This window comes from Rhinatrema bivittatum, chromosome 4 (assembly GCF_901001135.1).
Source record: "Rhinatrema bivittatum chromosome 4, aRhiBiv1.1, whole genome shotgun sequence".
Lineage (NCBI taxonomy): Eukaryota > Metazoa > Chordata > Amphibia > Gymnophiona > Rhinatrematidae > Rhinatrema > Rhinatrema bivittatum.
The window spans coordinates 373,240,918-373,266,427 of record NC_042618.1 but is presented as its reverse complement, the minus strand read 5'-3'; the positions used below and the strand labels follow the sequence as shown (position 1 = coordinate 373,266,427).

At 45.8% G+C, this 25,510-nt stretch overlaps 1 protein-coding gene across 3 annotated transcripts in view; it reads left to right on the top strand.

The window, feature by feature from the left end:
• The window catches only part of CARD19 (caspase recruitment domain family member 19), a 61,031-nt gene that overhangs the window by 14,484 nt on the left and 21,037 nt on the right, over positions 1-25,510 (top strand). The window contains exon 1 of one of the 3 annotated variants that reach the window (XM_029600864.1): positions 6,318-6,397. The exons of the other annotated variants lie outside the window; for them this stretch is intronic. Coding sequence (XP_029456724.1) covers positions 6,391-6,397 — 7 coding nt within the window. The 5' untranslated portion in view covers positions 6,318-6,390. Of the gene's footprint in view, positions 1-6,317; positions 6,398-25,510 lie in introns of those variants that run through there. 3 annotated transcript variants of the gene reach the window in all.

Below are 25,510 nucleotides of genomic sequence, written 5' to 3'. Positions count from 1 at the left end.
AACCTCCTGCCCATTTTATTACCATATTGATAGAATCTGGCTTTATAATATAGTAACGATTTCTGGGCTCGTTGGTGTAGAAGGGAATTAAGCGCAGTTTGGGTTTCTATTAAATTTGCTTTATTAGCAGGGGTCATTTGGGTTTCATATCTATGCTTTGCCCTGTGTAACTGAGTTTCTAAGGATAGGATTCTCTTAGACATGTCATGAGTAACTACGTAAGATATTATTTCCCCCCATAGGACTACTTTGGCTGTGTCCCAGAACAGGATAGGCATCCGTAAGTGCACTTCATTATCGTGTACATAATCATCCATATGAATAAATTCCTTAAAGCAGGCATCTGGAGCAGGCTGAGTTAAGGAGAATCCAAAGTCCAGCCATTCCATGGCATGGTCAGAAACCATTGTGTGACCCTAGATAACGTGGTCCCTTCAACAAGCAGATAGTCCAAATGAGAATGAGAACCGTGTGCCCTAGAAATGTGAGTGTATTCCCGGTCCCTGGGATGCAGGGTGCACCATACAGCAATCAAAGCTAATGCACTGCAGATATATGAGACACCATTATTCAACTGATCCCCTGGCATACACAATCCAGATGACCTATCGAGAGCAGGATCATGCATACTATTAAAGTCCCCCCCCCCCCTCAAAAGGATGTTGCCTCGGGCTTTATCAACTAACAACTTAACCAATGTTGTAATATAAACATGTTGATATTGATTAGACCCATATACATTGCACAAGGTGACCCACTGATTGAATAACGTACCAATAACTATCTACCTGCTGGGTCTGTAATCAACTGGTGGAGTTGGAAGGCCATGCGTTTCCCAATTAGTATGGTTACTCCAGCCTTTTGAGAAGGGGCTTGCAAGGAATAAACCCAACCCTGCCGGAGCTGCTGATGCTCCCGCTCGTCTAAGTATGTTTCTTGTAACATCACTATATGAACCTTCTGCCTGTGTAAGGTTTGCAAAGTTTTATACCTCTTGTACACCGAATCCATACTTGCAATATTCCAAGTAATAATTAGTTGAAGTAATGACCGTTGTGGACCATTAATTACTGCCAAGCTATAACTAAGGGTCCCAAAGCCGTTTCACACATAATTAGACTTGGGCTTCCCAGCCTAAGCCCAGACCTCTGTTGTCTATACAAGAATATTATAGAGTAGCATAGGAGCCCGCCTTTGGACAAAAAACCCAGACCTCTCTGCCAATCCCATCTTAAGCAACCAAATGCATCCCACCCTATGTACCATTCGCTTTTACCCTCGACCATCTTATGCCCCCCCCCCCCCACAAGAGGGGGTTTTGAGGTCTGTTGACAGCGTGTAGACCCCCCACCTCCCACAGTTGTTGGGGGGGGGAAGGATAAAGAGAAAGAGAAAAAAAAAAAGGATAACACTTATTGCAAAAAAAGCAACATGTAACTAGCAGCAAGCTATAGTCCATGGCCGATTAAATCAACATTATGGAACTATGAAAAGTGTTGGTCACTGTAAAGCGTCCAGGTTTAATAAAAACCAAAATAGAACATGGAGAAGAAAAAACTTGGGGCCAAGCCCATTTTCCAGTTTCATGAGTGCAATCAGTCTCATACAAATTCAATTCTAAAGAAGCGTTCCACTTAGAGCTTGAGCCTTGTAGGTTTCACTTGCCATGGTGGGGACATAGCGGGTTGTCGCTTCATCCAGGTCTCTTGACTGGTAACAAACAGGTCGATCCAGTATCGTCCGCTCGAGGATTGCCCGTCTGTAACGTGCTCGTAGCGCACAATTCGGGCGCGCAAGGCAATTCGGCGATACAGTCTCCAGTTTCACGCGTCCGTATCGCTTCTGAAAACAGACGCATAACCCTTTCCGCACCCGGCATGTAAATGAACGGAAAAGCTGTATAATGAAGGAATTAGTTATTCCCCTGCGATACTGTAACGGGCGCTGATATTATCTCCTCCGTAACCCGCTGTTCTGCCGCGGCCTTAACCTGCTAGTTTACCGCCTCTCCCTAGTAGGAGTTAGTGTAGTGTAGTGTAGGGTAAAAACATTGCTTACCCGCCCTGGTCCCGTCCGGTCTCCTGCAGCCCCGTCCGGACCGGACGGGGCTGCAGGAGACCGGACGGGACCAGGGCAAAAAAAAACAAACGAAAAAGTAGCAAGGCTCGGGCCTGCTATGGTAAGTGTAAAAAGTGTAAAAAACAAAAAACCTGTGTGTTATATAAAAAAATAAAACAATTTTAAATACCTGTCGGAGGGCCGTGGGTCCAGGCGGCCGGTGGGCGGCGGGCAGCCATCAGCGGCATCCGGTAGTCCCTTCTCCCTTCCTCCCTCCCTCCCCTGCCTGGATGAGCGCCAAAATCGCACGGGCGGGTCGGCAGCGGGGGGGCGGCAGCAGGATCCGGGAGCGGCGGGTAGGCAGCAGCGGGGTCCGGGGGGGTAGCGGCAGCGGGGTCCGGGGGGGGGCAGCGGGGTCTGGGGGGGGGCAGCGGCAGCGGGGTCCGGGGGGGGTGGCAGCGAGATCCGGGGAGCCAGCAGCGGCAGCATGTTCGATCGAGCAGGCAGGTAGGTGGCAAAGTAAAGATGGCCGCCTGCACGGGAAAATCGTGCAATTGGCCGCTGAAGACGTGACGTCACGACGTTTGGCGAAGTTAAGAAAGCTGCTGCAGCCTCTACGGTGACATATACAGATGCCGTGTTGTTGAAAGTAATCCATAGTTTCGCCGGGAATTGCAGTGTAAAGGGAATTCGCTTTTCAATTAGTTTGGAGCATATTGGTACGGAGGCCTTACGCTTTGCAGCCTCTGCCGCCGAGTAATCTTGGAAGATCAAAATGTTTGCTCCCACGTATTCCAAAGTGCGCTGCTTACGATACATTTGCAAAATTTCCATCTTATAAGCAGAGTTCAACAATTTTGTAATTACTGGGCGCGGACATGATCTTTGAGGTGTCTGGGGTCCCAGGCAGTGCGCTCTCGCAATCCGGAGCTTGCTGTGTTTCAGGCCTAATTGCAGCACACGTGGCAGCCAGTCTTCTAACATTTCAAGCAAGGCGGAGTCCCCAACTTTCTCTGGGATTCCGATAAAGCGTAGATTGTCTCGGCAGGACCTGTTCTCCAAGTCATCGATGTTTTTTGTAAATGTGAGTCCCGGTCGGCCTTTAACGTGGCCACCTCTGCTTCCAACACTTGTACACGGTCCTCTGTGTCTGAGACCCTTGCTTGCACTTCCTGGAGCTGCTTGCCCGTGTCGGCCAGGAGCGCAAAAACCTCGCCAAATTTCCCATATACTTTTTCAAATTTTGATGCGGGGGCAGCTACCACTGCTGCGGCTACATCGGGTCTGCCGTTATCCATCGCAATCGGGGATGGAGAGGGAATTAAAAACGCCGCCATTTTAGAGCCTGCTGGTTTTGTCTTGTCACGTTCCCAGTGCTGGGTTTTAGAAGCCATAAAATGGAGGCAAGGAGACACAGGAGTTCCCCCGATCGGTACCCGCTATCATCCGAGTACTCAGCACAGTTTAGTAAGTTTTGCACTACGGATATCTGTAAAAAACAAACAAAAAAAAAAAACCCAGGAAAGGTTAAAGAGGTTAGTGCTGTTCAGCTTGGAGAAGAGATGGCTGAGGGGGGGGGGATATGATAGAGGTCTTTAAGATCATGAGAGGCCTAGAATGGGTAAACGTGAATCGGTTATTTATACTTTCAGTTAATAGAAGGTCTAGGGGGCACTCCATGAAGTTATCAAATAGTACATTAAACTAATCTGAGAAAATTCTTTTTCACTCGATGCACAGTTAAGCTCTGGAATTTGTTGCCAGGGGATGTGGTTAGTGCAGTTAGTATAGCTGTGTTTAAAAAAGGATTGGATAAGTTCTTGGAGAAGTCCATTACCTGCTATTAATTAAGTTGACTTAGAAAATAGCCACTGCTAATCTGGCAAGTACCCAAAAACTGGAATAGACTTAGTTTTTGGGTACTTGCCAGATTCTTATGGCCTAGGTTGGCCATTGTTGGAGGCAGGATGCTGGGCTTGATGGACCCTTGGTCTGACCCAGTATGGCATGTTCTTATTTCTTATTTTGCTGTTTGATCCTGCCTCTGACTCACCCGGCTTCCCCCCCCCCCCCCCCCCCCCCCCCCGAAGGCTGTGGCTGGAGCAGGAAGCAAAGGGCCATTCTCTGCCGAGCAAGATGTCTCGTAGATGCCTTGTGTGCTGTAGCTAGGGAAGGAGTGAATAGTGGGGTCGGGCTTGGGGATAGAGGGGAGAGGGCTGGCGTCATCCCTGCAGGCGGGAGGATAGAGAATGTGTGTGAGAGAGCATGCGGGGGTTTCAAAGAGAGAAATTTCATGCACGTACTTCCCCAATCCACACCAAATCTCAGAGTAACCACAACTCAAAAGTTCCCAAGTATGGCATTTGCAGAGAGATGAGTGGTTGGCGAGTTTCCTGTTTCAGACTAGGTAGGAAGATAATGAATTGGAAATGTAATCAGGCCTGGCAGTGTCCTCTGAATTGGGATAAATACTGATCCCATGCCATAAAAAAAATTAAAAAGAAAAAAAAATTAGTTAGAAAATTGTAAAATAGTTGTTCTGTTAGAACTCAATCCCTACTGTTTAACAAGGTAGACTAAGGGTCACAGAATACCTATAACAGGGTACCATCAAGCTAGGGCGAGATAATATTGTAGAAAATGTCATCTTTTTGAGTCTTTCCTCACTCCAAATGTCAAATCTTCACTGAGGTGAACTGTGCTGTTCATACGGCTCACTCTACATGAGAAACTGGCCCTTAAACCCTAAACCACCACCACCATCTCACCTCGAGCTATTACATGGTCGTCCTATTGAGATATAAATAGTTGCACACTGTGAGAACCTCTCCAGAGGTTCTCTCTCTACTCCACTCCTCCCCTCTCCCCTTCTCCCTTCCCAAGCCCAGAAATAGCCAAAATGCAATTCTAAAAATTTATCGTAATTGCGTTACAGCCATTTGTGGCATATCACACAGCCTAATGCCAGTAAAAAAAAAGTGTAGTTATTTCCAGTGTTAAAACCATGCAATAGTATGCGTTATGCTATCACACAGTGCAATATTGCCCCTCATTTTCATAAATCCCGTCAAACTCCTCCTTGAATGCACTTTCCAAAAATTTGCATTTGTGCTGTGCGCTAGCGTTATCGCATGTGTTATGGCATTAACGCATTATCGTGTGCATTAACACATTTTGATGAATGACCTTATTAATGTTTTAAATAACTGCCCCCACAAAAAAAGGACATTTAACAGTCTCTCCTAGCTTGTGATATTGTATACAGGGTGTGTTGCATTCTTTTTTACTTGGCCATAAGTGACAAATTGCCTGTCTACAGCTCCATTGCAGTCACAATATGTAAAAAGTTGGTGTGTGTGTGTAATTTTTTTAGGTAGAACCTGCGCTATGCTTTTTTTTTGTTTTGCTTACTGTTAACATGTTTATCAGCCATCATTAGAGGGCCACTCAGATACTTAAGCAAACCTGTTGCCATGGATACTAAGGCAGTAAATAAGCAATTTTAAATTTTAAAAAATGCTGAATTATATCAGCAGATAAGATGAGCCTTTTTGAATTATAATGAGCTTCATCTTGGCCTGTTCCAATACTCGAGGGACTGCATAGTGAAAATCATCCTAGATTATGTTGGCATATGTATTGCTACGAATTTCTTGCTTTTGAAGCAGCACATCATTAGTGAGCCGGAGCGTGAAAAACTAGCACTGCAGAGGAGAAGACACTTGTTACAATAATGTTTCCCGCAGATAACGTTTGTGAAATCTGCACACAGAATGCAGATTAATTATACAGGCCCGAAGTTATGAAAATTCCTGAGCTGTGTAACTACTCAAATAACCTGCACGAGGCAGAAATGGGATGCGGATTGACTCAAAGGCTATTCCACTCTTACCCCGTGGAAATTTACTTCTGGAAATGATTATTTTTGCTAAGTAGCAGCACTCTTCTTAAACATGGGAATAGAGTAAAGTAAGGCACAGCCCTTGCACATCCCCGGTATCTGGATAAAATAAATCCAGCAGCGTACCTCGTTTAACTTTTCTTCTAATAGGGGGAGGGAACGAAGCCGCTACCCTGTTGCGTTTGTAACTGCCCTGAAAATATTAAATTCCGAGAGCCGAGGGAAAAAGGCAGCCGGCATCAAGTACACCTGGTCCTGCGGTCACTGATGCATTCGGCGCCAGACCGACTTCGGCGTCTCGCAGGCTCGGGAATGACGTCAACATGTGGGCGGTGCTGTGGTGTAGCTCCGCCCCGCTGTCCTGGGGGCGTGTCTCGGTGGCCTAGTGAGACGAGGAAGTGTTCTGGTCCGGGACTGACCGGCCACTCATCATGCCAGGTCAGAGCAAGCAGTGCACGGGCGCGAAGGCTGGGGCTTTTTTTGTGAGGGGGGGAGGGAGACACTGGGAGTGGATCCCGGGGTGGGCGGGCGTGCGAGCAGCGGCCGTAGGTGTAGCCAGGAACTTGGACTGTCAAAGCCTCGCCCCGAAGTTTTGTTCCCCCATCGGGAGTTGCATGAACTGTATCAGCCGAGTCCCGGTTCATCCCATTGTGATCCGGCCGGCCCCTGATTCAAGATCCGTAAATCGGTGGTAATGTGTATCCGGCATCCCGTACATTTTCTCGAGACTGATCGATGGGGTTGCAGCCAGCTGTCTTGGGATCTGCCATTATTGTCCGCACAGTTGGCAGCTTTAACTCCGGCCTAGCCAAGATCTGTAGGGTTACTGAATCCTAAGTAATGTCCCGCCCCCCGTATACACACAGAAAACTAACGCAAGGGACCAGAGCAGAGCCCAAAACCAAAACAAATCCTGCGAAGCACTGAGTGCAAGGTTCGTGCTGCACGATTAAAACTCCCGAAAGAACAAGAATCGGTGGCGACGGCTGATTTTGATTTGGGACTGAAAATAAATAATAATACAAGTTTAGCAGCCTCTCCTAATCAGTGGTGTTATGTTATTAAAGTTTTCCAGAGCTTCTGCCCTTGGCAGGCTTCATTCATCTTTCACCTTCAAGGCTGGGAGTTGGAAATACAAGGGTGTGTTCTGTAATGAGCTGCACCTCCCTTCAGAAGGTCATACTATACCCCCTCCCTGCTGTGGTTGTGGTTTAGCTCTTTACTATGTAAGACGGTCTAAGTTGGATCTCTTTCATGCCACGAAGAATGTTTCTTTGCAGCTGGAAATCCCAAATCAGACAATCGCACAGTATGCCTCTCTGCAGAGAAAATATTTAATTTTGAGGCAAGTGCCATGTGTTTTACACATTAGATTTTGAATGCATGGATAACAATATTTACAATTGTGTAAATAAAGTAGTGTGCTTACTGTAGTAGTCCGCTTAGATACATAGAAATAAAACAAACACGTGGTACATTATGCATTTTTTTTTTTTAACCTGAGCTGGTTTTGTGGAGAGGGAGGGATGGGGTGAGAGCAAGCAGGGTCATTGCCTGGGGCTACCTTTTGGCAAAGTTGAGTGATTGTCATTGAGGCACTATGGCATACTGCATTCATGGCTTCTGGCACAGGCTGGCCCACCTACTCTTTGGCTGGTGCCCTCTCCTCCAAATGAATAGTGGCCCTGTTTAGATTAACTTAATATATTTGTGATTAGAATTGAAGAGCTCTGCTCCTTCAGTTCAGTGAAGAATGAGGTAAGGATGTGTTGTGGGTACTTCCCACTACTGGAATAAGCACTGAACACTGACAGTCAGTAAAAAGATTTTTTATGGAGAAATGTGGAATACCAGTCAGTACAGAGTAAAGTACACACAGAGCCTGCTCATGGTAAGATGTACAAGTTATATATGTCACCTTCTCTAAACCTGCACACCAATGGATTAGTTTGTTTATTTGCTTAACATCTTCTAACTGCTTAATATTCTTTTCTTAGTTATGTTAATAATATTAAATTCTTGTAGAGCATATAATTTCTTGTAAATTGAACCCAACAGGCAGAAGAAAAATTTCATGTTGACCTTTGAACTACTTTAGCATTCCAATAACCTTAGTTATTTCTACAGTTCAATCTTATTATATTGCTATTATTTATTTATTTAGATTTATATTCCACTTTTCACACTTTTTTCAGTGCTTCAAAGTGGATTACATTCAATCTAAGGGGGTCATTTTCCAAGGTGTTATCGCGGGAGATAAATTCGCAAATTGTGCTAACAGCCGTTAACGTGAATGCAAATTTGTAATTTTATATTCAGGGGGTGGAGTTTATGTAAAACAGGAAACAGTTATCGTGTGCCGTGAAACAGCCGCAGTGTTAACACAGCTACAACACTTTCATTCGCGTTATGGGCCAGTAAAGGGAGGGAGGGAGGGAGGGAGAGAGAGAGAGAGATACTTGCTATAGTGCCTATGCCCTAGACAGGTATTTGTATCCCTATGGGAGGGCCACCTAGTAACTCGAGGTGGGGATTAGGTATGAGCGTAGGGGGTTGGGGGCCACTTTCACATTCAACATGAGGCGTACGGAAAGAACAGTGGTCTCTAGTGAAGATTTGCTGGCCGTCGGAGTGAGGAAACTCACTCCAAGAAGAGATTTGGGCAATGTTCTCTCCACCTAGCTTGATGGACACTCTACCTGGGCAACAATAAGCTAGGTGGAGAGAACGTTGCCCAAATCTCTTCTTGGAGTGAGTTTCCTCACTCCGACGGCCAGCAAATCTTCACTAGAGACCACTGTTCTTTCCGTACGTCTCATGTTGAATGTGAAAGTGGCCCCCAACCCCCTACGCTCATACCTAATCCCCACCTCGAGTTACTAGGTGGCCCTCCCATAGGGATACAAATACCTGTCTAGGGCATAGGCACTATAGCAAGTCTCTCTCTCTCTCTCTCTCTCTCTCTCTCTCTCTCTCTCTCTCTCTCTCTCTCTCTCTCTCTCTCTCTCTCTCTCTCTCTCTCTCTCTCTCTCTCTCTCTCTCTGGAAATAGGCTGTTTGGACACTTTCGTGTACTGCGAAGATTCATTGGTTGTTGTATCGCAGTGCATGATGTTTTCACGATTTGCAAATCCATTTCCGCAAATGGCGAAAACATCGTGTGGTGCGATGTTTCCCCGCTGCATGAAAAATGCCTTATTTGCATGGGACACGCCCCCTCATGCATTACCACTGCGATATTGGAAAATGAGGCCCTAAGTTTGTACCTGAGGCATCTTTTTGCTTGGTCACCTTTATAGATGATGACTGAATATATAAGTAAATTACAGGGCCATCCTGGTAGGTCAGTGGCCATGCAGAGGGTCCTTGGTTCAATTCCTGGATCGCTTCTTCACTATCCTGGGTGGTCAAATGCTAGGGATGCTGTGGAGACAGTTTGCAGCCTCTTGGGGGAATGGGGAGGCAGTCATTGGGAAAAGCATCACCTGGTGCATGGATTTAGAGCCCATGATAGGAGGCCTGGCACATGACTTCCAGCCTCAGAACCATTGCCCCAATGACCTGACTAGAAACAGTGGAGAGGGAATTCTGTTAAAACATGGGGAGAGTATCCCCACGCAGTTAATTTTTATTATTTATATTTGATTGCCCGCTTTTCACAATAAGAGCCCAAGGTGGGTTACAGCAAATCTTAGGTTAATGATTATTCTAAAGCAGCATTAAACCCTTTCCCCATCCTTCCCTTAGCCCAATAGTACAAAGATAACCAGCCCCTACTTCACAACAATCCCAATAAATAATACATCTAATCTTAACAAAATATAAATCCAAAACAGTTTCTCATTCCCTAAACATTACCCTCTACCTCTTCTCTCCCCGCCATAATCTAAACCCATTTACCCCCTCCCCCGATATGATTTGCCTGCAGATCCAAAGACCTATACTCAAATTGACCCTTTACCTACCTAGCCAGAGCAATCTGCGGTTTATAATGAAAGCCAGTCTTTACCCTCTCCCACCTATCCATTCTCTCAACATATAGTAAGAGGGTCTTAGCACTGAAATGTGACTACCCAAAAACTTGAGCAATTAAATACATCTTCATTCCTTAGTGAAACCTGAGGTAATTAAGCTCTAGGCAGGCCTAAAATCAGAGCCGCTGGTTTCCTGTTTCAGATTTTTCAAAATTATGTGGCAGATAGTGGCAAACTTTTGTATAGTTTCTCATAAAGATTCACACTTCTGACTATGTAAAAATGTCTGGTTTTACATTTAAAAAAAACGTTTATGCTTGTTTTTAAACAATTTTTTTTTTTTAATTCTTTATTTTCAAGTTTTTCAAAACTTATTTACCAGGAAAACACCTTTCAGAAAAATCAATGTCAAAAAGAAAACAATAACAATCAGAATTATCCATATTTCAACATATTTTTTTTCTCAATCTTTACTTCCTCTCCGATCCCCTCCCTCTCCCACTCCCCCCCTCCTTCTTTTCCCCCCACCCTGTCTTACTGTATTATTGTTTTTATTGTTTTATTGTTTTTTGTAATTTTCCTCCTTTAAGTTCACTGTAAACCGGCATGATGTGCTTCACGAATGTCGGTAAATAAAAGTTAATAAATAAATATAGATTATCGACATTTAAATTATAAGAAAATTCAAATTAGCAATTAGGAGGCGGTAGGAGCAATAATAAAATAAAGAAAATAATTCCAGAAGTATACTTGGTTCGTCGTGGTGTCTGCATCATTTTTCCTTTCACACCATTTCTGATGAAGTTTCCATAGGGGTTTTCTCAGCTAGGAATGTTTTCATTTGATCAGGTTCAAGAAATATATAATTCACGTTCTGATACCTGATGCAAGCCTTGCAGGGATATTTCAGAGTGAATCTAGCCCCTATTCTAAGGGCTACTGGCCGCATCAAAAGAAACTCTTTCCTGCGTGTCTGGGTGGACTTCATCACATCTGGAAAAATCCAAATAGGAAACCCATAAAAGGGAACTTGACGATTTCTGAAAAAGTCTCATAAAATGATTTCGCTCTGATAAAAATGCGAATGAAACTAGAAGAGGTTTCCTCTGTATTATCTGATGTTCAGAAGACATTTCCAATATATCAGTGAGATTCAAATCCAGACTTTGTTGTTCTTGTTGAGAAGCTTGTTGTAAATAAAATGCTTTAACAATAACCGGTAAAGCTGTATCCGGAATTTTTAAGTTTTTCATCATATAGAGTTTGAAAAGTTCCAATGGCGCAATTGATTTAATTACTGGAAAATTAAGTATACATAAATTATGAGCCCATAGGGCATTTTCAACAGCTTCTAATCTTCTAAATGTTAAATTCTCAGAGAGAATTAATTTTTCATGTTTAACCTCCACTGAGGAGATTCTCTTTTCCAATACTTCCGTTTTATTTATATATTTATATATTAAATTATTATTAATCAGAGTCTGATTTTGAATTTCCACAGTTGTCTTAGCAAGTAATTTCGTCGATATTTCAATTCCATTTTATATACTCCAAATTCCCTCCAACGTTATTACAGCCATTATAACTTTTGCTCAAGGTACGGGGTTAAGAGGGGGAGCCGATGGAGTACAGGGAATAAATCAACTTCGAATGATTTCAGAAGCTCCTTCTACTTTGAGACCTGATGTAATAACGTTTTTAAACAATATTTAAACTATATACAAATACAAAATTTATGAAGTACAACAATCAACAGTATATAAGTTACAAGCCTGCTTGTGAAATGTCACTTTTGTTTTGAATTAAAATAGTACAATGATCCTTTTTATATTTTCTTGAGAAAGTCCTAGTCTTTGCAAATATACGAGCTTATGTATGCTAAAACTGCCCTCGCTATCAGCAGTTTCTCATGCTGTTAAAGGCACAGAAAAATATGTGCACATATAGGGGCGGATTTTAAAAGGGTTACACGCGTAACCCTTAAAAAAAAACCCTGCGTGCGCCGAACCTATTTTGCATAGGCTCGGCGGTGCGCGCAAGCCCCGGGACGCACGTATGTCCCGGGGCTTGCAAAAAGGGGCGGGGCGTGGGCGGTCTGGGGGCGGGGCATGGCCTGAGCCTCCAGGCACAGCGGCCGGCCGTTGGCCGGCGCACGTAGCTTCTTCAACAAAGGTAAAGGGAGGGTTCTAGGTAGGGCTGGGGGGCGGGTTAGGTAGGGGAAGGGAGAGGAAGGTGCGGGGGGGCGGAAGGAAAGTTCCCTCCGAGGCCGCTCTGATTTTGGAGTGGCCTCGGAGGGAACGGAAGCAGGCTGCGCGGCTCAGCGCACACAAGTTGCACAATTGTGCACCCCCTCGCGCGCGCCGACCCTGGATTTTATAACATGCGTGCGGCTGCGCGCGCATGTTATAAAATCGGGCGTAGATTTACTCGCGCTGGATTGCGCAAACAAATCTGCGCCCGCGCGCAGGTTTTAAAATCTGCCCCATATTGGGCACACGGTAGCAGAGAAGTTTGAAACTTGTCAGCAGTAGTGCAGTCATCAAGGCTTCTGTGCATTGAAATGAATGCCCTCTCTGCCAGCAGTTGCAGACTTCCAAAAACATATCCAAATCTTTGTAGCTGGTGCCTGCTTCATCTTATTTGCAGGTGCAAGAACCTTTGTATAAGTTTGTATAACACTGACTTATAAATTCTCATAAGGGAGAAGTTGGTCTGGTGTGGGCAGTCGACTCTGTTACCTTGGCGGCTGCTGCTCCCACAGTCAGAGTAAATCCCATCCAGTGCCCTGTGCGCACTCTCCCCGTCTCGCTCAGCTTGGGGATAGGACAGAGGCTGGAAGGAGTCTCAGGAAAGGGAAAAGGAGAAGGTGCCGTGTGCATTGTGGGTGCTGCCCATTAATTACCACCCTCCAGCAGAGGCTCTCTGGTGCCGGAGGAGCCAGTGCATTTGTGTTGTCTCCCCTGTGCCCCTCCCCCTTTCTCCCCCACATGGCACAACCGTGTGGGATCTTTTTTCATTGGGGAAGGGTGGGAACCCAGCCAGCACATCAACACAGGGTGCTGCCGTGCAGGGCCAGTGCAAGGGTAATAGGCACCCTAAGTGAATCTTACAGCTTTATGCCCAGCCTTCCCCCCACCATGGCCCTCTCCACGCACAATTTCAAATTATGCATTTAGAATAAAAGATTTTACATGAAAAAGGGCTCTCACAAAGTGCAGTCTTTTGAAATAAAAATATCACAACAGCATGCATATTATATTTACACTGCCGTGGTGTCAACCAGAAAAGCCTGTATAAAAGCCCAAAAGACCCTTGGAACACACATGGTATTAAAACTATTGTCAAAAGTACCAACTGAACACACAGACGCTGTGTGAAAGACGCCGGCGTGTTGAGAATGCAAGGCTTCATAGATGTTGAATAAAGACAGCATTCATACTCAAGTTAAGTTGAATTTTCACACAGCATACAATTTGAAAAAATATTGAAAAATAGATATTTATCGGACCTATGATTAAAAATAAGGCTGAGTCATAAGTTATTACTGTACGATGAAGCCTACTATGACGGTCTTTCATACAGCAAGCGTCTGTGACTAGTGTGTTCAGTTGGTACTTTTGGCAATCTGGCTGTTCTATATGATATCTTGCCATAGTCCTTTATTCATTAAATAGATGGGGTTATGTGATTAATAGATTGATTCATATTAAAACTATTGTAACACATGTTGGGTGTGGGCTTGGTCCTTAGAAAGCCATGAGCAAACTAAATTACAATTACAATATAATAAACCTCCCATTCCAAAACAGCACTAACTGCCAGCACTCAGACAGTTGCTACCCTATGAAAAGGTGATGCTGCAAACATTACACCAGGCCCTAAAACACCAATATACCTCCCATTAGAAAAATAGAACAAACCAAGCTTCTACAGATCCTACATAGAAATGACACATTAGCAGAATACTTGGCCTCAATTATACATGCAGAACACAGATCGACCCTCACCAAATACATAATACCACCCTAGGAAAAGGTGACCATGCAAACATTACACCAGGCCCTAAAACACGAATATACCTGCTACAAGGAAAACAGAACAAGGCAAACTTCTACAGATCCCTACATTGAAATGACACATTAGCAGAATACTTAACCTCAATCACAAATGCAGAACACAGACAAACCCTCACCAAATATAGAATAAAGTGATCATAAAGTATAAATAGAAAAGTACAGATATAAACTGAACTGGAAACCTCAACAAGTGAGACTTAATATGTAGGGCACATATGGAAAAACTAAAGCATCATCCTTCCTCAGAAAAACAAACAATACAATAAAAAAATATAAAGCATCAATCATAATAGTGAAACCATACTGATAAAAACAATCAATATTTCAGTACACCAGTTGAACATAATAACATCCAATAATTAAAAACTCCGAATTTTTTAAATTTCCCAAACACCAATACAATATTTCAAAACTGCATACACATCAAATAACATTCTATTAATTAAAATCAATAAGAATTAAAAAAAAAAAAAAAAAGCACTCTCTCTCCATATCTGGGAACTTTTCACTTCCAGTCAACCTGAGATTGTTATGGAGTGGTGGGAGGGGACGGGAGGTGCACACACTTTAACCTACCTCATATATACACACACATTCATCCTCATACTGACACACATAAACACACTTTCAAAACTCACACATGCTTACAGACACACAAAAGCTGGCTGGCTCCCTCTCTCTCAGGCTGACACATACACTGGCTCTTGGGCCCACGCACACTGGCTCTCTCCCTCTCTTCCACACACACACGCTCCATTCCCTCTCCTCCATACACACACACACATGCTGGCTCCAATCCCCCTCCTTTACACACACACACACACACACACACATGATGGCTCCACCCCCTTTCCTCCAATCACACACACAAGGTGCCGGCTCAACTCCCTCTCCTTCATACGTACACACTGGCTCCACTCCCTCTCCTCCACACAAACACAAATGCACAGGATCTGGCTCCAGCTCCAGTCCCTCTCCTTCAGTTATGTTGCGGGTCTCCTTCACCTCTGCCACGGGACAGGATGGACTCCCCCGGCAGCCACGGGCCTCTTCCTATTCTGTCGCTGGACGGGATGGACTCCCCCGGCAGCCACGGGCCTCTTCCTATTCTGTCACTGGATGGGATGGACTCCCCCGGCAGCCACGGGCCTCTTCCTATTCTGTCGCTAGACGGGATGGACTTCCCCGGCAGCCACGGGCCTCTTCCTATTCTGTCGCTGGACGGGATGGACTCCCCCGGCAGCCACGGGCCTCTTCCTATTCTATCGCTGGACGGGATGGACTCCCCCAGCAGCCACGGCCCTCTTCCTATTCTATCGCTGGACGGGATGGACTCCCCCGGCAGCCACGGGCCTCTTCCTATTCTGTCGCTGGATGGGATGGACTCCCCCGGCAGCCACGGGCCTCTTCCTATACTGTCGCTAGACGGGATGGACTTCCCCGGCAGCCACGGGCCTCTTCCTATTCTGTCGCTGGACGGGATGGACTCCCCCGGCAGCCACGGGCCTCTTCCTATTCTGTCGCTGGACGGGATGGACTCACTCAGCAGCCACGGGCCTCTTACTATTCTGTCGCTGGACGGGATGGACTCCCCCGGCAGCCACGGGCCTCTTCCTATTCTATCGCTGGACGGGATGGACTCCCCCAGCAGCCACGGGCCTCTTCCTATTCTGTCGCTGGACGGGATGGACTCACTCAGCAGCCACGGGCCTCTTCCTATTCTGTCGCTGGACGGGATGGACTCCCCCGGCAGCCACGGGCCTCTTCCTATTCTATCGCTGGACGGGATGGACTCCCCCGGCAGCTACGGGCCTCTTCCTATTCTGTCGCTGGACGGGATGGACTCACTCGGCGGTCGCTGGACGAGATGGACTCACTCGGCGGGTCGCCGGCCTCCTTCACTTCTGCCATCGGGTGGAATAGGTGACCCCGGTGCCCATAGGCTTCCTCCTCTTCTGCCGCTGGGAGAGATAGGTGCCCTCGGCAGGCACCTTCTCTTCTGCCTCTGGGCAGGGTGGACTCCCCAGGTGGCCGCAGGCCTCCACTACCTCTGCTGCCATGTGGGACAGGTGCTCCCGGTGGCTGCAGACCTCCTCCTCTTCTGCTGTTGGGGGGGGGGGGCATAGGTGCCCTTCGCGTCTGTAGAACCTTTCCTTCTTTCGGCAGGATGGGATCCCCCTGCCCCCTTGGTGCCACCCTACGGCCTGGCGCCTCTCAGAAGGGAGTTCCTACAGGTTTAAGAGCCACCACTGGCATCTCGTGCTGCGAGGTGCTAAGATGAGAACTCAGGTGCTGGCCTGGTTCTGAGCATCAGGCTGTGACTCTTCCATGGCACTCCTGATCGGGTTTTGAAGGCACTCCAGTTTGCCATAGCTCACTGATGGGAAACACTGTTCTAAAGGGACATCATTCCACTCCATCCAGGAATTTAAAAAGAAAATCCTTTTTGGATTGATTTAGAGAACTGTGGGGGATCAAACATTCTGACTGCTTTTATCTGCCCACTCGAACTTCACCCCTCTCCTGCTGCTTACAAGGGGAGCGGCTGGAGCAGAAGCAGAGAGATAGCTGAGACTCAAGGCAGGCATCCTGTGGCTTTCTTCAGAAGATTGAATTGAGAGGCGGGAAAGCTTCCAGAATGTTGTCTAAGGAGCAGGATTGTAAATCACGCGGCATCAGGCTGATCACGCGGCTTCTCTTGTGGCTGCAGAACTGTGGGAACCCAGGGAAACGGCCCATCAGGTAATGTTTCTCCCACAGCACTGGGGAGAAACTCAAAGGCTGCAGGAAAATAGGGGAACACGGATTAAAGCCTGCTGGGCTGTGTGAAGGCTCACGGTGCCAGGATCTCGGCCTGGTCCCAACTGATCTGAAAGGAGGAGGAGAGTCCCTCTCCCCCCACCCCCTCCCAAAAAACTCCCCATGTACATGACAGACTGCCCCACAGTGGTGGTTTTCAAAGCTGTTAAGAGTTGTAAAGTAAAAGGAGGAGATCATCTGTTTGCTTTACATTAAACAAGCTTGGCCCTCTGTATCATAAGGGGGACCACAACGGGGAAGGGGCAAACCCCGGCAAAGAAGGTCTAGGGCAGGGGGTGGGGAAACAAATTGGTGGCTCACGGTTGGGAGAGGAGTAGACGACATGTCTGCGGATGTCATTTTCTCCCCCGTGGTCCAATGGACGTGACGACACCGAGGTCTGGAAGAAGGATGCCCCTGGGCTGGGGTTTGCCCACCTCCTGCTCTAGGGGGTTGCTCCCGCTTACACAAGGTGTGATCCCAAGACCTAGTGGAAGGGCAGGAAGGAGTGTGTCACTGCTTCTGCACAGATCCACAGGAAAAACAAAACAAAACTGAGTTTAAGCGCAGGGTGAAATCGGAAGGGATGGAAACAGGAGGGAGCCCATCGCTCTGCAGACTGCTCCAGGGAGCCCTGGATGGATGCCGCATGGTGATAGGGTGACCAGCTGCCCGGTTTTGGACCGGACAGCCCGGTTTTGCAGCCTGTTGTACAATGTCCGGTTGGTTACAAGGGTAACCGGGCACTGTAAAACCCGGTCAGGCAAGGCCAGGGGCCAATCAGTGGGGGCAGCCTGGCAGCGCTCCAATCACTTGCCTGTTTTCGGGGCTCCGTTGACTCTCCTCCTCCTCCTCCTCCTCCTCTGCCTCTCCCACAGCTGTACCGCACTTGCTGCTACTTCCCGCTGTCCTCCTGGGGAGTCTCAGAGGTAGAGGAGAGTCGAACCGAGCCCCAAAGACAGGCAGGAAGAATCTGCCTAAGAAAAAAATCTACGCTCGATTTAAAAAAAGGAAAAAAAGGGGGAGGGGTGGCTATACCCCCAGCTATACGTTCCTGCTCCATAGAAAAGCTGGCAACCCTACGTAGTAATGCTCTGCTTGGAGGCAGGTGCACACCAGTGGTCGAGTCTGTCCTGACCTGATGAAGGGGCCATCCCTCTGGAAAGCTAGTCACAAATGTACCTTGCCTCAGACAGCCAGCGGGAAAGTGTGAAACCCATCCAAATAAGTAAATGTACTAGATTGTTGACGATACCTTTTTATTGGACCAATCTGCTTGACCGTTACCTCTGCAGCAGCTTAAAGACATAAAAAGGATGATATATCAGAGACATTTGTCACTGAGCTTGCTGCTCGTACTTTTCAAATGTGACTCAGAGGATGCAGTTTTCTTTTAAGACAGAAACAAAATATGACAGTAGGTATCCGTGAGTCCCGCTTAGTCTGCTGAATGTCCTGCCCTGCAGCTTGAGTGAATCATGGCTTTGCATTTGACATGCATTCTTGTAATTGCTGTGGGTTTTCAGCTCTTAATATTGTGTTTAAAAAAATACTCAACGGTTATAGTCGTGCACTGCAGACATGCAGAACGTTTCCAAGATTAAAAACACCAGGAGAGATGGTTGAATTGGCACAGATTTAAACTTTGAAACTTGTTACTGTACGGTTGTGTCCAGTATAAACACTTTTCACAGTTTGAAAGCTAATTTCTCTATAGATGGCTTAAAGTTACAGGCCTGATATTCAAAATGGTCCGGTTAAGTAACTTAGCTGGCTAAGTTATGATGTATATTATGTATATTATGTATGTATATTATGTATATTCACGGCTGTGTCGCTGAATATATGCGTATTACTGAGCGCTTAGCTGTGTAAGTGTAACCGGCTAAGTTTAGACCTGCTCAATGGCATGTCTAGCTTAGCTGTACAACTTGCGTGGCTAAGTCTGAATACCAGCAGTTAGCTGCACAAGTTGTATGGCCAGCCACCTCACCCCATTCCGCCCACTCCACTCCGACTTTTTATGCGGCTGCCTTTTTAGCTGCATAAGGAACTTGTACGGTTACATGCGCGCATATAAGTCCTGCTTATCTGGCTAAATAGCACTGAATGCCCTTTGATTAATGACCTCTGCATTTCTGGTGATTTCATTTATAGCAGTTTAGACACTGAATTAACCTTGAGCACAAACAGTTTTTACAGCATAGCCCTGCAATGTAAACATGGCCCAGTTTCCCCTAAATTAAAGAGCCTACTGGCAGCAGTTATCACTGTGTCTGTAAGCAAATATGGAAAGCGAGAGGGCTGTTTTCTTGTATATCTTTGTTTCTATTCATGCAAGTGTTATGTTTGGTGTGGTTTTTTTTTCCAGTGAGAAGGATGTGTTCAGACTGCTGGTCTGAGTGAGAAGCTAAAATAATGTTCTGGCAGGAGCAGGTGATTTCCAGCTCTCGCTGCCGTTCCTGTCTGCAAAGGCTGGAACGCTGAGCAGCATGCCCTGACTGTGCCTGTGCCACTGCTATAGTTTGCAGCAGTGGCTCCCAACCCTCTCCTGGAGACCCACCTAACCACTTGGGTTTTCAGGCTATCCATAATGAATATGCATGAGATGGAGGTAAATACAATGAAGACCTAGAGTATGCAAATCTATCTCATATATATTCATTGTGGCAGTCCTGAAAACCCAATTGGATAGGCGGGCCTCCAGGAGAGGGGCTTGGGAAACACTGGTTTACAGATTGACCGACCAGTGCAAGCAATCGCTAGCGTCCCAGTGTGGTGAGACCTTTGCTGTAGAGTCTCCATGGATGTTAACACCGTTCATTTCTCTTTACCCAGCTGCTGTATGTGATAAATCCTCTCTTCCAGAAAGCTGGTGTTCACTTTGTGCCATATTTTAGTTTATGGTTGATGCAAGCAATATCATATGCATTCTCTGGGTGCATCGCGAAGACCAACGATGGGGTTTTCTTCAACACGGAAATCCATTCATGCACCATCTCTGGTATTACCTTTTTGCACATGCCTAATTCCTAGGACCAAAAGCTGAACCAGAGACTGTGATTTTTTTGGTGAGGCCAGATTACCAGAGCTGAATTCCTGTTAGTGCCTCTGACCATGTCTGTGTATGGAAGGACAATCTGCAGTACTCCCTTCCTTATTGCCAGACAAGTGGTTATATCCCCCTCTTGCCAGCAGATGGAGACAGAGAAAAAAAAGCTCAGCACTGACTTCAGGTCTGCTGCCTTCAGCTCTTCAGTATTTCTCTGTTTCCAGCAGATGGTGCAGATGTGTGGCCTGGTGGTGCAGCTACAAGTAGGACCACTCCTGGAAGACTTTAGGCCCAGGTTCCTGGTGGAGTGTGGACCAAGTCCTGGGGTGCTCCTGGCGATGGTCCTGTTGGACTGATTTTCCCTTTTCCCTTGGGAATTGATTCTTTGAGGGTCCGAGTTCCTACACCAATGAGTCAAGCACCGGGTGGGCCCTAGTGACTTTTATCCCTTGGTGAGTCCGGCGGCAGGAGTTACTGATAGGGTTCCTAGGGCACCAGTCTTTGGGCTGATTTCTCTAGCAGAGCGGGATCCTAAAAATCGAAAAGAAGCTTGCAGCACAGTCTCTTCCCCGGGCTGCCTCCTGATCTGGTGCTGCACTAGATTTGGTCAGGGAGTCTGGAGGTAATGACTGTCCCCTCTCCTTCCCCCTGCCGGCTTCTGGTTTCTCTGGTGGAGGGGATAAAGGGAAGTGAGGCACCGCGGGCAAGTCAAGGCAGCTCAGCATGTCAACTGGCGCTTTCTTCCTGACTTGCGAGGGCCCCTGTAATGGAAGACAGCGCCGTGGTGCACATGGTCAGCGTGCCCATTTTGGCAGGATTAGCAGCCATTTCACTGCTGTTTTGAGCCAAAAAGTAGATAATTAATATAAATTAGTCAAGCACGCCAGGCTCTTTACCTCTCTCTTCCCCCTAATAGTCGAACAGAGAAGTTCCATGGGGGTAACAGATTTACTATCAGGTATGGCAGAGTCTGACAGCTCCAGTTCGCTCTGGAATTATTATTTCAGCAGGCGACCTCCAGGCATGTTGGGAGTTCCTCTCTTCCCCTCTCTCTAATAGAGTGATGGAGGGAACAGACTATAGGACTGGCTCTCTTCACCTCTGAACAAATGAGGTTCGCAGAGGGGCTGTAAAGACCAAATTAAGCTTGTGGTTCTGAAGATGACTGCACATGTTTAAAAAAAAAAAAATCCTATGGTGGTTCTGCTTGGGCAGCACCACTGGATTTCTCCTCAAGCACGTTTTCTATAGTCTCTCTCCCCAGGTTACTGTGCGCAATGGCTTCAAGAATGAAGTCTTGTGTTGCGTGCGACATCCCTCCAGAGGAGGTCATGGTGACCTTTCTCTTAAGTAACGATATGCAGGGGGGGGGGGGGGGGGGAGATCTTGAACCTTCCTACAGTGGTACTAACAGCCCCTGGACAAATTCACAGCTGGTGAGCTTTGCATGATGGAGGTAAGTTATGCTGGGAGCTCCTTTTGGTCAGCCACCCCCCCAAATCTGGCCTGGTTAGGGCTGGTTCAAGATAGGTCCTCAGACTTTATGGCTGTGCTGCTTGGGAGCAACCCACAGCCATGCCAATCTCGGCCTTCTGTACCGTTTTATCCTGTCTTAAGAGGACTATCTTTTGGAGTGGTCCTGGAGGTTTAGGGACCAGAGGTCAGCTAGGGGGTGTATATCAGAAGCTCCTCCTCCTCTCTCCCTCCCCCTCCTACCAATACCAATCTTGGATGGGGGCCATTTCATATGGTACCTGCAATCTGCTCAGCCAGCTTTCTCTCTGCTTTGGGAAAGTATTCCAGGACAGTGAGTTTGACTGGGGCAGTTCCCTCCTTGTTGTAGACTGCTGTGTTCTGGGTATGGTTCTTCATGGCAATACTTGGGAGTCCTCTGCATGGTGTGGTCCCTTCGGTGTAGGCCTCAGGGGTAATGGCATTAGGTTGGTTTAGTCAGTCACAGGTTTTAGGGCTCCATCTCTTCCTTGAAAAGAGGTCTCCAGTGGAGGCAGTGTGTTCTCCTATTCCTGCGGGACCCCATGGAAAATAACAGATCTTGTCTTAGGTGGTTATCACAGGGGCATTCCTTCTTATCCCCTCCAGGGGTTTACTACCAGATATTTCTCTTTATGCATTATCCTGGCTCCCTCACTGGCAGCTGTAAGGCTATGCTGATCAGAAATTCAGATACCTACCAGTCAAGGAGTAGTAAAGTTCTCCCTGTTCACAGAGGGAATTTTGATTGACTGATATTCAAGGCCAAGGTGGAGCAGGAAAGCCCAGGATTATGTAGATGCGGAAAGTGACCTTATGGTCTTGGATATCATGGGCTCAAGGCCTAGTGTCTAAGTCTCCTATTTCCAAATCTGCCTTGAGCATGGTTGGTTGTGCTGGTCCTAGGCTCCAGGGCAGTAGATCTGAATGTGTAGTACCTTAGGTACAGACCCATGTGCATTTCACTGAATTCACTCTTGTCTTGGAGATATGTACTATCCTACTGTCACAATGCTAATTCAGTTTCTCTAGGGAGGTTCTGAGGAGCTTGAGCAGGTGATTTTTTCAGTTGCCTCCTGCAGGGAATGGATCTCAAGTCTCCTTCATGGTTCTTTTGCGCTGTAGGTGTGAGCCTTATAGATTGAGAAGGGAAGTTAAGATCTGGGGCAATTGATGCAGGGACAGGAGTCCTAGTGGAGAACCAACAGACCCAGATCTAGGCCAGGGGCCAGAGCCAGCCTTCTAGCTTTTCTGAAATTGTGGCTTCTAGCTCATAAGGTAGCCCAAGTGGTAGTGGTTAATGTAATGCCATTACCTGATGTGAAAAAACTAAGGAACTAGTAGTCCTCAGGTACCCTGATAAGTGAGTCAGATTTGTTCCAGGATGGAGTTCTCCAGCAGGACCTAGCAGCAGCTCACTGTCAACATAAAGACATGTTTTCAGCTGATGCTTTTGAGACTCTGAAACTTAAGGACCAGCAGAAATGGCATTTACTAGGATCAGTGGATTTCAGATCAACCAGGTGAAGCTCCCAGATGACCATGTTCTTCAGCTGAAAGCAGGAGCGGGGCTCAGTTATCCTGGTAGAACCTTGACCATAAGAACATAAGAAATTGCCATGCTGGGTCAGACCAAGGGTCCATCAAGTTCAGCATCCTGTTTCCAACAGTGACCAAACCAGGCCACAAGAACATGGCAAGTACCCGAACACTAAGAAGATCCCATGCTACTGATGCCAGTAATAGCAGAGGCCATTCCCTAGGTCAACTTGATTAATAGCAGTTAATGGACTTCTCCAAGAATTTATCCAAACCTTTTCTAAACCCAGCTACACTAACTGCATTAACCACATCCTCTGGCAACAAATTCCAGAGCTTAATTGTGCATTGAGTGAAAAAGAATTTTCTTCAATTAGTCTTAAATTTGCTACTTACCAACTTCATGGAGTGCTCCCTAGTCCTTCTATTATCCGAAAGTGTAACTAACCGATTCACATCTACTCGTTCAAGACCTCTCATTATTTTAAATTCTTCTCTCATATCCCCCCTCGGTCGTCCTTTCTCCAAGCTGAAAAGCCCTAACCTCTTCAGCCTTTCCTCACAGGGGAGCTGGTCCATCCCCTTTATCATTTTCGTCGCCCTTCTCTGTACCTTCTCCATCGCAACTATATCTTTTTTGAGATGCGGCAACCAGAATTGTACACAGTATTCAAGGTGCGGTCTCACCATGGAGCAATACAGAGGCATTATGACATTTTCCATTTTGTTAACCATTCCCTTCCTAATAATTCTTAACATTCTGTTTGCTTTTTTGACTGCTGCAGCACACTGAACTGACAGTTTCAAAGTATTATCCACTATAATGCCTAAATCTTTTTCTTGGGTGGTAGCTCCTAATATGGGACTAACATCGTGTAACTATAGCAAGGGTTATTTTTCCCTATATGCAAGACTTGTACTTGTCCCCACTAAATTTCATCTGCCATTTGGATGCCCAATCTTCCAGTCTCACAAGGTCCTCCTGCAATGTATCACAATCCGCTTGTGATTTAACTACTCTAAATAATTTTGTATCATCTGCAAATTTGATAACCTTGTCGTATTCCTTTCCAGATCATTTATAAATATATTGAAAAGCGCCGGTCCAAGTACAGATCCCTGAGGCACTCTACTGTTTACCCTTTTCCACTGAGAAGATTGACCATTTAACTCTACTTTCTGTTTCCTGTCTTTTAACCAGTTTGTAATCCACAAAAGGACATCGCCTCCTATCCCATGACTTTTTAGTTTTCTTAGAAGCCTCTCAAGAGGGACTCTGTCAAACGTCTTCTGAAAATCCAAATACACTACATCAACCGGTTCGCCTTTATCCACATGTTTATTAACCCTTTCAAAAAAGTGAAGCAGATTTGTTAGGCAAGACTTCCCTTGGGTAAATCCATGTTGACTATGTTCCATTAAACCATGTCTTTCTATATGCTCTAAAGTTTTGATCTTTAAAATAGTTTCCACTATTTTTCCCAGCACTGGAGTCAGGCTCACTGGTTTCCTGGATCGCCCCTGGAGCCCTTTTTAAATATTGGGGTTACAATTGTCACCCTCCAGTCTTCAGGTAAAATGGATGATTTTAATGATAGGTTACTTATAGATCTGAAATTTCATTTTTTAGTTCCTTCAGAATCCTAGGATGCATAACATCCAGTCCAGGTGATTTGCTACTCTTTAGTTTGTCAATCTGGCCTATTACATCTTACAGGTTCACAGTGATTTGGTTCAGTTTATCTGACTCATCATCCTTGAAAACCATCTCTGGAACTGGTATCTCCCCAACATCCTCACTAGTAAACACAGAAGTAAAGAATTAATTTGGTCTTTCTGCAATGGCCTTATCTTCCCTAAGAGCCCCTTTAACCCCTCTGTCATCTAACGGTCCAACCGATTCCCTCACATGTTTCTTGCTTTGGATATATTTTAAAAAGTTTTTATTATGAGTTTTAGCCTCTAAGGCCAACTTCATTTCAAATTGCCTCTTCGCCTGTCTTATCAATATTTTACACTTAACTTGACAATGCTTATGCTTTTTCCTATTTTCTTCAGATGGATCCTTCTTCTAATTTTTGAAGGATGTTTTTTTGGCTAAAATAGCCTCTTTCACCTCACGTTTTAACCATGCCGGTAATCATTTTGCCTTCCTTCCACCTTTTCTTAATGCATTGAATACATCTGGACTGTGTGTCTAGGATTGTGTTTTTAATCAATATCCATGCCTGTTGAATACTTTTATTTTATTTAAAATGTTTTCTATACTGTCGTTCGGTCGTACACCATCACAGCGGTTTACAGAGAGGCACATATCTTAAATGTTCAGCTTGGGAAATGTTATCTTACAAAGTGCCATTGTAGTTTCGGTTACTTGTTTCAATAATACAATCTATATGAAATGTGACATGGATCTTATCCATATGTATGATTAATAGGGTAATCATATACGTATAATACTTTAAACTGTCTCTATCTATCATTAGAGTTAGCGTGTGAGGAAACAATAATAAAATATGCAAGTACACATTTGTGTGTCTCTGTGCTGATGTTCCGTTGCCTGTTATTTCTTATTCTCCATTTTCACTGTAAAAAGCTTTTTTGAAAAGCCAGGTTTTTAA